We start from the raw sequence: 15,269 nt of genomic DNA, 5'->3' as shown, positions 1-15,269 counted from the left end.
GGCTCAGCAGTTCACTATAATGTTATTAATTCTGAATAGCGAATGTTGTCCACCAAAACAAATTGTGTTTTTGTTGTTTACCTGCCCGGCTGCTAATGAATTCGCTGGTTTTGCAAGGTAACTGATCTAAAGGCAAGATCATTTCATGTGCCACAGACTTCCTGTGGTTTTCAGTGGAAACGCAAGCGCAAGGCAAGTTTACCAGTTCTGGAGCTGGTCAAGCCCACCGTGGAGAGGACCCCCGATGCAGGCAATCTGCTGCCGTCTCTTCCAGTCTAGCAGCTCTTCAGTCAGCATGTTGCTCATAAGCATATCGATTTCATGAATCACACGCCCTATTTTACTGAGTACTTCCTGTAAAATAGGAAAGCTGTCACAAACTGACCACAGGGAACAGCCACAAAATTCAGCAATTATCATAAAAGTGCTGATTACGTTTCTTTCAATTACTCTGAAAGTCATCATGTTTAGCCCCTACAACTTTAGTCTTTTTAACTCAGAGGTGACTGGATTCGTCACCCGTTGCATTTGAAATTAATCCTGAATCTCTACGGGCTCTTCCCCAGTAAAACTGCTTTTTTTGCGGGGGGGGGGGGGGGGGGGGCGGAAGGAGGATTGTTGCGTTCTTTGTGGGAATAACACCTCCATAAGTTGACGTTTACAAGTACCATTAAGGCCAAAAAGTCCTCCTTTTGTTTTGTATCATACCCGGTGTGCTGGTGGTTTTGCGTGCTTGCTTTTATCCGTAAAAAGCACATGGACTTAAACAAATTACGTACACGTGTTGTTTTCTGTGCCAGCAAAGAACTGGTCAGGGGAATATTTGTCATATTTGCAAGTCTCTGTCACTGAACAGAGCAAGGTACCATTGGTGGGTGGTTGGTTTGGGGTTTTGTTAGTTTGGTTTTGGGGTGTTTTTTCAACTATTAGATCACATTTAGTTTGAATATTTTTTTGCTTACTTTAGCTTAGTTGGCAATATATACCTTTTATCCATTTAACACAGTACATAAGAGATCCTGAGAAGTGATGCCCTCACCTCCCTTCTAAGGTGTGCAGAATGGTATCTTTGATTGAGCTGTTATTTAATTGCCAATTTCTTAACTGCTAGTCAAAATCACCCAAAACCATTTGTGGATTTGTAACATAACTCCTGTTATTTGTCTGTTCTTCTGAGGCAAATTTTAAAAAGGCACACATACGCATTTGAGTATTCAATGTGGGAATAAGGGGAGAAAGCAAATGAACCACAGATGACAAAATATGTCACTAACCTTTCTCTTGTAGTCTAAAGTATTGAGCATTGCCTGCAATGCCAACATTTCCTGTTTAATGAGGACGCTGTTTTTGTCGCTCTGCTCTGTAGGGGGATGAAAAAAATCAGTATAAATGCATGTGTGTGTTTATAAGGGGAGGAGGGGAAAAAAACGTGACCAGACTGCAGCGTGAACTAGTGAAAAAATAAACTGCAGACATCAGTAGATTATGTAATAGCGTGTTTCGCTGGAATGGACTAACTTTAGTAGAAATTTAAGATAAGGTTTTATGACTCCACTCTTTAGATGTGTATGTGAAACAGGAAAAGGTAGCAAACATACGGACGATACCTAGAAATCTGTACATTTCTTATGTGCATACTCATGTGTATTATGTACATCTGGCTTGGATCAACGATTGATCTGTGCACTGCTGAAACAGGCTTGTGATGTCAGCAGACTGACTAAAGCTCTTTGGACTTGATGTGAATTACACGTCTGGCTGAGAGAATGGAGGTTAGGCATTTGAAACAGAGATAAAGCGTTCATTGCCGTGGGGATTTCAGCAGCTGGGAGTACTGATCACTGGGTATTTCCCTCTCTCCGTAACTTTTTTCCTTCTCTGGATCATGCATTAGTTTCAGGCTTCCCCAAGCTTGCCCCACGCTCTTTCGTATGCAGCTCTTCCCCCTCCCCGCCCTCACCTTCCCCCACCTTTTGTTCTTCTTGCATCTTTCATGCTACCTTCAAGAAAGAAATTGGTGCCAACCGTGTCTCTGCTAAGCTCTGGACTGACATCTTCCCGTTGCGTTAGGGTAGATGTTTCAATAGAGGCACACAAGTGACTGATTGTCAGCTCAGCCACAGCAATTGCTCAGGCACATGGTAAGGTACCGCAAGCGGGCTCTGCTGGTGTGGAGTGGTTGTTGACGCAGTGAAATTTTAAGCCCTGAAAGTCATTTATGTAAGCATGTTTTATGTCACAAGTGAGGCAGGCTTTAATCATTTGTGTGGTCAATAATTACGATTGGCCTGATGACTAATGACTCATTAAACCATGGCAACTTGATCTCTTCCAATTGCCTGGCCATACCCAGCCTTAAATGTATGGGATTGCCATGTTTAAGAACTTGGACATTTCAGGCCCAATATCTTTGCATGTTCAAAGGCAAATAATGTGAAGATATCTGAGCAGACACGAGTGGACCTCAGTTTCTTTTCTGAAAGAGATCATGCAAGGACTGCTGCCGTGTGCAGATTTCAACCATCGTAGGCTGGTCAAACATGCATTCAGAGTGCTTACCAGCTGGTTATCACCACTGTGGTCAAAAAAGAACAGAAAGCCAAGTTAGAGGCTAAAAAATCAGTTTTGCACAACTCTGTTCTGGGAAATAAGAGGCTCTTCCACATCCTGCCAGGGAAGGGCCATGTCAAAGGTGAGGAGATTGAAAAATAGGTTCTTTAAGACAATTACTGCTCTTCATGCCATTTATGCAGCTTATCTATAGAAAATAACCATACTTGCTCAACAAGATCCTGTTTACCCTCTTAACCCCAAAAGAGTCATTATGTTCCAAGACTATAACTGTTATATAAACTGAAAATCCATTTTTAGGTTTACATGTATTATCTGGGTAACTCACAAAACAACCTGATACTGAGGTCTAGCTGCAGAATCAGCCATTTCCTAGAGAATCTGAAAATATTTATAAAAACTCTTACCTAAGCTTTGTATTGTTTTATACCTGAAGTCAAATTCCTCTTGCAAGTCTTCCAAATACTTGACATCTTGGTCAGTCATCTTTCCCGGGGAAAAGAAAGTAAAATTATTTGGGTGTTCATAGTGACATAAAAAGGAATTTGTTTTGTAATGGACAAATCCATAATATAGTATTTTCCTTTCCTACCATTTGAAAATCCCTAAGCAGTTCTGGGAACACTGGTTTACTATCTTGTAAACTTTAAAAAAGATGATTGAATGAATGCACATTTATAACTACAGATTTATTGTACTTGTTCAGAAAGCCGACTCTTAGCCTCTCTCCCACAGTCAAACAGTAGTTGATATGGCTTAACCACTTCTTCTTTAGTAGTTCAGCGATGTAGTGAAAGTAGGAATGATTACGCCAATAACGTAACTCTCTTCTTGGAACTTTATCTATTTGCCCTGCTTTAATTTTGCATTGATTTCAGTGGAAATTGGACTGGGGTGTGCAAAGCCAAGAAAGGTGGAGCTAGAGCCAGGAGCAGAGCTCAGAGACTTTATTTAGGGAATTACTTAAGAATTTGGGTAAAGAAATGAAAAGTTGTTGCTGCTTTGGCTTTCTGCAAGGGTTTGTTTTCATACGTACTGCAAAAAGTTTAGGTGGTGTCTTCTAGTAACCAAACAATGACAATTCAAAAAAAGACACATCAAAAGAAGGAAAATAAAACTGCAGAAAATCATCTGGTTTACTTCTAAGGTCTGTTTCTGTGCTGTTTACAGGAAGCCTTGATTCTACTAGCAACTCATAAACAATCCTTTTTAGTTCCCTGAGATATGCACGTTGAGCGTCTGTGAAAATACAAAAACTCGTTTCCTAAATGAGGACACACAGAATTAGCCATTCTGGTTTCCTCTTTATTTTGGAGACTAAACTTTTAAATTATATGTGTAAGGTATGAAATTACATACACAAGGAGCTGGCTGATTTCTGTGTTCAACTTAATTGCCTACTAAAAACCCTCATGTCTAGAAATCATTCTCATTTTCACTGGTCTTTCAGGAACGGCTGCGCTTCCCCATGCCGGCAGGAGAAGCAGCGCGGTAGGCTGCTGGGTTGCAGCTTTGTCTGCTTTCGCTCTGCTACTCTTATAACTTTATACACGGAGATCTCATATGGCATTCTTCTAAAGCAAGCTTTATCCTTTTACGGGTTTCATCTCTCTCACCCTTCTTTCCCATGTAGGGAGACACTGATGAGGGAATGCTACTGGGGCCTCTTTCCAGTATACCAAAAGCATTGCTCTTGAGGGGCATATGGACAGGTATTTTGATTATAACTTCCACATTGAGACTGCTGCAAAGCTGAAAGTGGGGCTGGGATAAAAAAAAAAAAAGGCCGTGGGCAATCTGAATCCTTATCCTGCCTTGAACTGAATGGGCAGGTATTCTCTGACCAAGCTTTAGGGTCTCTATGGGACACAGCTACAGGTTTGGCTCTGCCCTGCAATGGTACAGAGAATTGTTATCATCAGTTCCCAATGTTCTTCTCCCCTCACGTTTCCAAAACATGTAATTATGGCACGCAGCCTTCAGCTTTGCAAAAATCTTGGTACATGACTCAGAGGTCACAAAGGCTAAGTGCTGCTGACCCAGCTAAAAGAGGTGAAGTTGCAGAAATACATTTACTGAACCTCACATCTCTTTCAGAGACAGTAGGTATGTTCTTAACTGCACTCGGAGGTCTGCCTGCAACTCGCATAGGGATGAGTCTGACAGCTTTAAACTAGGGAGCTCTCACGGTGAACCCAGAGCAGCTGTGAAAACCTGAGGATCCAGGTATGTCCTAGGTAGGTAGTCTGGGCTGAGGTCCTCAGAATAATGGAAAATGGTCGGCGCAGCTTGTTAGCAAAAGTATTCATGCTACCCAGCTTAAAGATAGTTCAGGTATGTCTGTCTGACAATCATGGCTGCGTAAACAGCAAACAGGACAAAAAAATACCTGAGCACTGTTCTTGATGGCTGACACTTTGTGTTCTACGTTTCGTTGCCGTTCTGAAACCACAGAGTTCTGCAGAGACTTTTCCAGTGGCCCCTGGAACACGTTGAAGAGATAACGGGTGGATGAGTAACAATAACAAGTGATAGTAACTGTACTGCAAGTTGTAGCATAGCGAGGGAATTCAGAAGCTGGTCTGCAACCAGCTGGAGACTGGGGTAAACAGACAAATCTGTTTAGTTCCACAGATGCAAAAACCAGGCTGCTTTAACTTTCAAATCCAAAAGGTGAAAGGGTGTGGGTACACTGCAAATGTTAAACATCTAGTAAATTAAAGAAACCGAAATGTAGATTGTTAGATTTCTGAAAAAGACCTGTGTCACAATACTCATATAAGAATATGTATTATATCCACAGGTGATTAAAAAGAACACATTTGACTTAAAAATTCTATCTGGGTTTTAACCATGTAACAATTTCCCCAAATCAGGCTTTATATGTAATTTTAAAGTGTCTTTCTTCAAACAACGTAAAAACTATCAGTGCCTTTGCAACATATCTGACGGAATGTCTTTTGCATTGCATAATTAATATGAATGAATGCATTCCATAATTTAAAATATACACATCTGTTTTTTTGCAAAGAATAATCTCTTTAAAGCCTTTCCCACAGATTAAAGTCTTTGAAGATTAGCTGTGATGTAGAAGTCACCTATAGCAATGTTTGCAGCAGTGGAGTCACTAATGAAGCACAAACATGAGTTTAAAGGGCAACATTTGGCAACCCCTAGTACACACAAATCACTCTAGTGGAATGAGAGGACAGGATTTGGTCCTAAAAGCATGTGAGCATATTAACATGGGGCAGATTAACGAAATGTAATTCATTACCTGTACAGGCATGCTAGCTGCAGCCAATATTCTTCTTTCTTCTCTTAAACAGTTTGAGATGATTACTGCTATATGCATGGGATTACCGTGATATTTGCCCTGCAAGCACAAATAAATACAACTTTTAAAAATTCGGAATCCAGGGTGTCCCTCTGGAAATCACAAACAATGTGTTTCAGTGTCTATGAGCTAGAGCTTGGTGCGGGTGGAAGAGACCCCCCTACTGCTCTTGACCTTTGCTCGTGCTGGTTCAGCCTTGCGGTGCAGGGTCAGTTGCTACCATTGTCATAAAATATTCTTAACAACGTTCTACAGAGATTATAAAGATACAACTCCGAGATGTACATCATTTGAAGATCAAATTGCTCCACTGCTAACACAGCTGTTTCGAAAGGGCTTTCCTGTCAGCCTACTCTGTGCACGATTTTATCAGGTCTTCCATTTTCAATAGGATGTTGCTGTTATCATGTAGCACTTCTGCCAACAAAAAATTGTAAGTGTATCAATACGGTAATGATGCAAGCAGAAAAGCCTCCTCAGCAAAATGCAGAAGACTAACATTTTAATGTCTATGAACAATTTTTCTCCTTCAACAAATAATGTGCCTAAGATGAAGGAACAAGCAGCTCTTGTCCCAAGCCAAAGAACCCAAAAAGTCTCTATTTTTACATCACCATAAATAAGGTGCAGAATTGCTGATGCGTGACGGAGGAGTGGGCACAATTTGAACAAATATTGGTTTGTGCTGTATTTATCAAATTGGAATGATTGAGGACTCTCAAGCAGCATCTTTCATGGTGATGTTTTTGTTCTGTGTTTCTCAATACCCTTCATGCCTTTTATTGAATAACCATGTATCGTTCATTCAGATGCCCTTTATTCAGTGCTCATACAGTCTTCAGCCATTCATTAGAATTAAGCCAGTTTATTTCTTTTCCTGTATGGTTTCCACTTCTGGATTTTTTTTTTCTTTTCACCTCTTTCTGATTAGCTTTTATTATTATTTTTTTTTATTATTTTTATCTTTTATTCTCATCATATTTTGCTGCCACTCAGATCTTCATTTATTCTTGCTTTCTCTGAATGTGGCACAGTAAGTTTATACATTCCTAAATTGATGCTGTATTTTCCTTTGATATCTCATAACAATTACTGTATTAGAAACAAGGGTGTGAACACATCTGATAGAAAAAAGAAGCGGTGAGTAATACTACTGCAGGGCACACTAGGTCTCAGGTGAAGCACTAAGCACTCCCTGCCTGCCTGCTCCTTGCTGGGCAGTGAGGGGGGGATTTAACATTCGGGGTACACCGCTGATTTCCAGTGCCAAAGATCTGCCCTTACTCGCTTCTCCCTGCCAGCTTCTGATGCCCTTGGCTGTAAAGGTAGTAATCGTGTTCTCACTGCGCGCTTCCTTGAGCACAACTGAACCTCAGGTCCAGGAATATATCCGTAGTCCCCTTTATCCAGTGTATTCCCAAGCTGTCTCTGTATAGCGTCGGGATGTAACTTTGGGAAGGGAATGTGGGAAATGGCTACGATCTTCCTGCAAAAGATGAAGAGCGGAGCTTCATGACGAAGTAAGGTAATGGTAGGATCCAACAGCAACAGCCAGAGTAAGTCAATTGCTGCAAAGAGGGGTCCTGCTCCTGGCTGTGCAGTGCCAGCCCTGTCCCGTGCCAGCCCGGTGCCTGTCTCGCTCGTTAGTGAGCCAATCCAAGTTGCTAACAGGGATGGAAACCACTCGCGCTTTTTTGCTGAACAGGCTTTCTGCTCTTTGGTGGACCGAAACTGCTCAGCAAAGGATGAGTTTGCTGTTAAGGGCTAGCGCCCGTGAAGTCAGGAGAGGGGCGAACAGGCCTGCCTTGTTTCAGCTGCAGTGGGTTGTATCGCTAAGCCCGTCCCATCTATCTGCACCTTGATTAGAGGGAAACAAAGTCCAGTTCTTAATAAGGCTTGGGATGAAACTGTGGTGAGAAATCTGTGACTGGTGTAAATCCACTGATGTGCACATTAATTCCTCAGTTAACGTCTGTTAATTTCTGCTTGTTGGTGTTATTTTTTTGCTAGTAAAACAGGGTCCCACTTTCCGCATAGATGGCCGGTATATGAGGACCATACCACACGTTGGTATCTGCAGGCTATCTGAAGCTACAAAGCTTGAGGAGTTTTTAGTCCCAGCTTACCGCTGCCCAACAGAATTCGAGGACTCTAAGGGTTGATGGTTGCCTTTAGACTTTGCCCTGTGACAAAAAGGAGTCAAAAGCTATTTAACAAAGTCAAGAAGAAAGAAAAATCCTCTCTTGGAGCTGGAAAATGTATTTATGTAGAAGAGGCACGTAAAAAAAAAATAATGTTCTGAGAGTGGGATGTTTTAAAATCCCCCACAAAAAATGCCAGGTATTAGGGACTTTCCTAGCATTTCTAGATACTATTCATATGCAAAGAAGTTTTAAAAACCTCTTTCTCTCTCTCTTTTTCTTTGTTTCATTAAGAGAAAACCATCTGAATCAACAGATGAAGTGGAACGTCACTTTTGTCTTTTTTTCTCCTCTTTTTTCTCCTCTTTTTTTTCTCCTCTTTTTTTTCTCCTCTTTTTTTTCTCCTCTTTTTTTTTCTCCTCTTTTTTCCTTTTTTTTTTTTTAGTTCTTTCTTCTCTAACTGGTAAAGCTGTGGTAGTAAGCTGTGCCCATAGCAATTCCCATGCTGGTGCCTGTTCAACCCCACTTGCTTCAGTGCGAGCAGACACCCAGCAGGTCGATGGAGAACTGCCGCCTGCCCTCCCCGAGCTGCAGCCCCTCAGATAAGAGCTGGAGTAGCGGTGGATCTGCAGTACGAACACTTGCGATCGAAGGCCAGGGTCGGGTCTTGCCTTTCCGACAGACAGATGTGCTGGACAGCTGGCACGGAGCTGAGCTGCGTGCCCCAGCCTGAGAGGGCATCCCCTTGTCTCGGCCTTGAGCTCTCTCTCCCAGAACGGCTGTATTTGTACAATATATGCTGTATCGACAGGCTCTTTTGGAGTAATCTAGCAGATTGATGGCAACTCAACAGTAATAAATTGATAAATAGTCAATAAGTTGTAGCATCAAATATCTCAACAATTGTAACTTATTAAATAACAATTACGAAAAGTCACAATAACCAATGTGTTTGACTCCGTCAAAGCAGTAACACTGAATTTTTTCTCTCCATGTTTCATACATCTCAGAGGTAATTACACTTCAGAACGCACCGCTTGGTGTTCCCTTATTATCTGTCTACTGCCAACTCTTGCTGCTCTGCACTTCCATTTTGTCTTTGGTTGAGGGCAGAATTTGTGCACGATGACTTTGGCCTCTGAATGACTAACTGAAAATGATTTCCTATCATTGAAAGAGTAGTAAAAGTTGGAAAATAAAGGAAATTTAACCAAAAAAAGGCTTGACATGGGGAATCCTAACTTAGTGTGACATGAGTATTGGCAGCCAGGAAAGGAGGAAGGGTGTGGATTCCGTAGTTATGCAAAATTGTATTATCAAGTTTCGATATTTGTAGAGAAAACTTATAATTGTCTTTTGATAAATACCAACAAAGAGAAATTGAGGATTCACTTTCCATCTGAAATTTCAAATGGAAAAGTTAGTCTTATCTGCTAACTTTACTGTAATTCTGTTGTTAGAAATTTTCTTTCTCCACTCTTCCATTTTTATGAGGTCTTCCACATCATGATTTACAACAAATGATCTTGTTTGGACTGGATTCTTCACAATAACTACCAGCATGATGCTAAATTTAAGCAAACAGGGGAAATTAAACTTTCATTCTGAACAGGTGAAAATTTTCTCTGAATGCTGATGAAATTTCCTCAGGAGAAAACCTTGCTGCATGCCCAGCATGCACTCTCTTGACTTCAGAGACATCTATTGTCATAGTATCTTACTAGATCATGAACAAACACAAAGAGGCATTTCTGCAAAAACAATTTAGACATTTTGGTGTGCAGAGTTTAGACCCTTTAGCCAAATTTTAAAACAGCTGGAACTGTTTGGGATATGTTAAGATGCATGAAACAGTGGCTGGGGAAATGCAAGATTTGATTCTGTAAGTTGTAAGATCATGGAGAAACGTTAAAATGCGTATTATGACTCTTTAAAAATGTGCTTTTAAAAAGAACAAACGACTGTCAATTTTAGTATCTGAAACTTACTGCTTTTCCTGAGACTAATGAAGAAATCTACAACAGAGATTAATTCTCTCACTCTTCTTCCCATTTTTTTAATTTTCCAAAATTTAGCTTGTTTTCCTGTGGGCAGCTCCATCACAAAGTGGATCACTCCCAGCCACAGTCACACTGGCCAGCTTTCTTTTCATGCGTCAGAGGTCTCTCTGTAGTGCGCTTCTACAAACGAATACTGTACATGCGCTGCTTGAGTATCCCGAGTCTGTTTTCAGCGATTAGCGTAGAGGATCGGGTATTAATGACTGGTGGTCTCTACTTGTCACGTAGAAGGATGTGCTGTGCAACCCTTAGAAAGCCAGGCAGGGGTTCACCTGGTTATCTCCTGGTTTGCAAGGTGACCTAAAAAGGACTTGAATAGGTTTTAGTGCTTTCGAATTCTGAAAAACATGTTTCAGAATTTGGTTGATTTTTCCCCTGCTTTTCTCTTTTTTTTTCTTCCCCTTTTTTTGTTTTTAACTATCAAAAAAATCAGCTGTATTTTTTTTTTCTTCATTCTGCTAGAAAAACCCTGCTTGAGCCTTTTAATTGTACACAAGAGCTTTACTGGAGGCATGGAACCATTAACTAGTATGACTGTTGATGTACTTGTTGAAGGTGAATGAGTATTTAGAGAGGCTAATGGAAGGGAGGTGGGACGCAGAGAGATAGGAAACAGGATTACAAAGTCAAGCAAAGATACACTTCCTTCCCTGTTGCTCACTTGTGATATACTTATTTTACTAAGTCTGATATTTGGCATCTTTCATGCAATTAAAAAACCTTTTGTATATGTTTATTTTTAAAACATAACAAACTTTGGTATAGTTATGTATCTCAAAGAAACACGTGGGTGGGAAGGCATAACCATCCACACTTATTTCCCATTTTCACCTTCAAATATGACAAACAACATTTTGCCCTGATTTGTTTTCTACCTTTGTTTATGCATCCAGGCAGAAAGTCTAATGAGGACAGTACTAGAATACAAAGAAAGAGTCAGACCTGGTGGTACCCTCATATAGGTAAAGTGCTTGGGAGGTTTTTGAAAGCCTGTGTATAAACAGGCAGCATTCTTACCAAAATATCTTTCTCTAATAGAAAGAAGGCTCTGTTTTATCTAGGACTTTAAGAGGAAGTACCTGTGACACTATCTATTTAGACTGCTCTTGTTAGACTTTTATTTTTAGATTTCCCCTTCCCCCTCTCAAAATACATGAGAAAACTTAAAGGCAAACTCACTGTTTTGGACAACGCCTATGCTGTGTGGGTAGTCCTTAATACATAATTGTGCAATGTTGTAATTCTGCTTTTCTCATATTGTATAATGCATAACTTCCAAAATATCATAGATTTTTTTAACTTTTTTTTTTTCTAAGGGCATGTGCAACCAAATTGCAATAGGCAAAGCTATCAAAGCACAGCGAATATGCTGTAAAGACAGATCTTATTTTCCATTCTGCAGTTTGCCCCCAAATTCCACTGCTGAGTCCCTCCCAATAGACACTAAAACTGGTCAAGGGGTGGTCTATAGAAACAGAGATTTCTAGGCAGGTAGGGTGAGATATAGCTACAGAAAATATACGGCTGTAGGTCTCATCATCAGGCAGTAGAGCTGTGATGCTACGGGAGATGAATAATGTAGTGATGCTTCTTATTTAAATGAGATTTATTTCAGAACAAATAAAAGTACAGTGTTCCCTATGAAAAAAAAAAAAGGTAGAACAGTGGAAGAGAGAGGACTTTTTTTTTTTTCTTTATTTTTTTCCCTCCATCTTCTGGACACAAAGACCTGAATATTATAAACTAATCTCTCAGGCAGATGTTTGACTGCAACTGGGCCCTTAGTACTCCAGAATGAACAAAGCCCACACGAGGTTGCTTCATTTGTTTCCTTGGTTTTTGTTACTTCTGTTTGTAAGCTAACTCTTATTCCTTCTACAAAACAAAACTGAAATGTTTCTAAATTGTTAGTTGCATTCTTCAAATAATAACTAGGAACTCAAAATATTTTACTTATTAGAAGTAACCTTTTTTTGGTCTGGTGTCCAGCATTTTTAAAAATCTTTCTTAGCTGATGTGCAGTCACCAGCCAGCGATCGCTAACAGCAGACAGCTAGCTGCTTTAGCATACAGACTTCTGTGTGGGGTTCCCCATTTGTAAGCCAACTTTTCTGTAAACAGCTTTAATGGTTGAACTGGAAAACTCACTGGGGGCAAGATGCTAATATGAAAAACCGATCTGAATTGTATTAGACAGCAGGGCACGTTGGTTTAAAGCACATTTTCTACTATAATTTGTTGCTTTGTTGACGTGGCAGGTTACGTGAGGACTAAATACGTGTAAATAACATTTTGAAATGGATCTTCTGTGGTGTATTAGAAACTTTCTCTATTTTGTTCCATTCTCACCCTGTTGTAAGCTTTAACAGGAAACTGCAACTTAAACATCAATGGCTATGTTTCCATTCTTCGCAACTGTTTCTCAGCACAGTGTTTATTAGAATTGTTTGTTAAGTACCAACTGGAATGTCCTATTTCAGATCTAATGCTATTTTGCCCATTTTCTTTGATGCACTGAAATAAATAATCTTAGGATCCCTCATGCACGTACCTTTCTGGTACCAGTGACTTGCGTAAACAGTCACCTGACCTAAAATAAAAAACTTCATATGTTCACTTTAGTTCTATCTGGAGAAGCACAAAGATGTTCAGTTCCCATTACAGATGGAAACAGGCTGTGCAGTATAACTGAGAACCTGAAACAGAATCAGGAACACACTTCTGTGTTACTGTTGAAAGCAGCATCATGTAAAGTAAGGTGCTATTTGTACTACGTGGAAACAAGGTGAATTTTATATGGAAAGACATGCCATAATGTTAATTGATGTTGATTAGGCTGACAGAAGATACTTTCAGATGCTATTCCAGATCTTTCCATAAAAAAGTAGGGCTGTGTAAGAGGAAGAAATATAACTAAAGTATTATTTCCCAACTTCATAGTATAACCATAGTGCTTCCAAAAAGCTCGTTTGGGTATAATTGCTTGGTGTGAATTGGCAAATCTGGTGATCTTGCCTGACCTCTGCCTCTGCAGGCACACCCCAAGGTGTCGATGGTGTGTGCACAGACCTGCTCGTTCACGCAGAATCCCCCCTGCCTGCCCTCCCCTCATCTTGGGCTCTAGCAGGGCTGGTGAGTGGGTAAAGTTCACCAATACCTGAGAATCTGCTGCGAGTATTAAATCAGTATCATGAATATACATCGTTTACAGCAAATCGTTCCCCAGAGCACACAGTATACTCATTAACTCAGGCTTCAATGGTAAATGAGCAGAGCAGCCCTTCTTCCTATTCCTGAACTCTGTTATTTCACTTTTACAAAGGAAGATTTATGTAATCAGATTTTCCCCTGAATACCGTAAACAGTGATGTGACACAGATGCATGTTGCCATTAATGAGAAGGGATAGCTTTCAAAAGTTATTCTGAGACTAGAGCTTAAATGAGAGCTTCAGTGACGAGTAGGATGATTCTGGGAATTTCTGCCTTTTCCTGATGTAGTCGTCGTGCACCCACCACAGCGCGCAGCACAGCCAGCGGCTCTTCGCTTCCTGGGAGCTCACCTGAGCCCACGCATGGGCCAGGCTGCATCCGGGTACCTGCTGAGTGCTCCGACTTCCCAGCTTGGAGCTGGAGCAGGGAATAACATCCCTGGAGTACTCGGAGATCCACAGGCAATTGTCTGCCAGCACCATTCCGAAATGGAGCGGTGGGACGCTGGGGTACAGTGCCATCGCTGATTCCCAGGCTATGCCGAGGCTCCCCGGTGTACTGCCGCCCAGCTGCTCTCCCCTAACCAAAGATTTTGGCACCCGAGTCAGGCACATGGACAGTGCCTGCCTCACGTGAGTGTCTCTGTATTTCACCAGTAGTCTTTGTGTGCTAAATCTACTCCTGTATTGCACTGGAGCTTACATCAGGGGCAGGTATGCTGTCATTTAAAAACATTCCTTCTGAAAACTAAGAGGTAATTGTTCATGGGCTAAGGTTGTGTAGACTGTTGCATCTGCAGTTTAGTTCCTAGAAGTGATAGGCAGCTCTTCTGAGCTTAACATCTGCCCTTTACATCTTGTTGTCATGGCAGCAGCACAAACCATCTCCTTGTGACTAACCTGCTTTGCTTTTCTCCATCTAGGTTTTAAGCAGGAGAAAGAACCACAGACGTAGTTTCCAGCCCCCTCTTTCCCCTCGCTGCCTCCAAACATTTTCTCTCCTCATCCCTTTCCAGAGCAGCTGCTGGGGGGAACAGGAGTTCTGTCAGAAGATGGACAGAGAATTTAACCTTAGCGAATGACTGTGCTGTGCTGTCTCCCACCGAAGACCACAGCAACAAAAGGCTGCTCTGCTGTAAAAATGAATCCAATTTACTGACTAGACAAGTAATAATAATGCAAGAAGTAAATATGAAGGATTTTAACCTAAACCACTGAGCCTGATTTTAATATAATATATGCATTTATACCAGATTAATATCAGGAAGCAATGTTTCAATGAAAGCAAGAAATAGATAAAGAAGCAAATTACTGAGAGCTAGCAGTAACCTCAGCTGCTTAGCTAAGCTTCTCAGCACTTTTTCAAGTGCTTATAAGTTTGTCAAATTGCATGTTTCCTGGTCAATGTTTCTTTTTGCCTCAAGATAATTTTGGAAATGTCAACAGTCTAAGCAGAAATGCCACATTCCATAGTTATTTCTGTTACGGTGAGAGAATAGGGATGGTGCCTGTGGCCTAACAGCAAGGATGCCAGGCAGAGCCATCCTCCTGCTCAGCCTTCTACTCTTTGCCCTTCACGACACCTAAGATTGCCCAAAGCTTTGCACTGCAAGTACGAAGCAGGCAAGTTCTCACTTCTTCCACTACTTCCATCGTTATTTTCATGGAGCAACTAAGATGTTTCAGGTGAAGCTCAGAATAGAACATTTTCTCCACTTTTTAGCAAAAATGAATCCTAGGGAGATTTTTCAGATGGGGTGCGCTTGGCTGTGGTGCTGGTAACTTGTAGGCATAATTCTCTCTAGATTCAGTAACAGCACCAGGAATCTTGATCCTAACGAGTCCTTTGCTGTCTAGCGAACAGCTGCACAAGCCATTTGTGAAGTGTGCATTGCTTCCTCTTCTAAGGCTGCTCTTCATTAATGATCTAGTTGTATTTCTAATTAAACA

General features: G+C 41.0%; 1 protein-coding gene across 3 annotated transcripts in view; it reads right to left on the bottom strand.

Moving 5' to 3' along the window:
- STAT4 (signal transducer and activator of transcription 4) overlaps window positions 1-15,269 on the bottom strand; it is a 41,924-nt gene that overhangs the window by 18,875 nt on the left and 7,780 nt on the right. For all 3 annotated transcript variants that reach the window (XM_054830318.1, XM_054830319.1, XM_054830320.1), the window contains exons 4-8: window positions 5,849-5,947; window positions 4,961-5,053; window positions 2,979-3,057; window positions 1,275-1,360; window positions 203-354 (exon numbers count right to left, since the gene is read on the bottom strand). In XM_054830318.1, coding sequence (XP_054686293.1) covers window positions 203-354; window positions 1,275-1,360; window positions 2,979-3,057; window positions 4,961-5,053; window positions 5,849-5,947 — 509 coding nt within the window. The remainder of the gene's footprint in view (window positions 1-202; window positions 355-1,274; window positions 1,361-2,978; window positions 3,058-4,960; window positions 5,054-5,848; window positions 5,948-15,269) is intronic.

The sequence above is a fragment of the Grus americana genome, chromosome 6 (assembly GCF_028858705.1).
Source record: "Grus americana isolate bGruAme1 chromosome 6, bGruAme1.mat, whole genome shotgun sequence".
In the NCBI taxonomy this organism is placed as follows: Eukaryota; Metazoa; Chordata; class Aves; order Gruiformes; family Gruidae; genus Grus; species Grus americana.
This window is presented reverse-complemented; position numbering and strand designations above follow the sequence as displayed.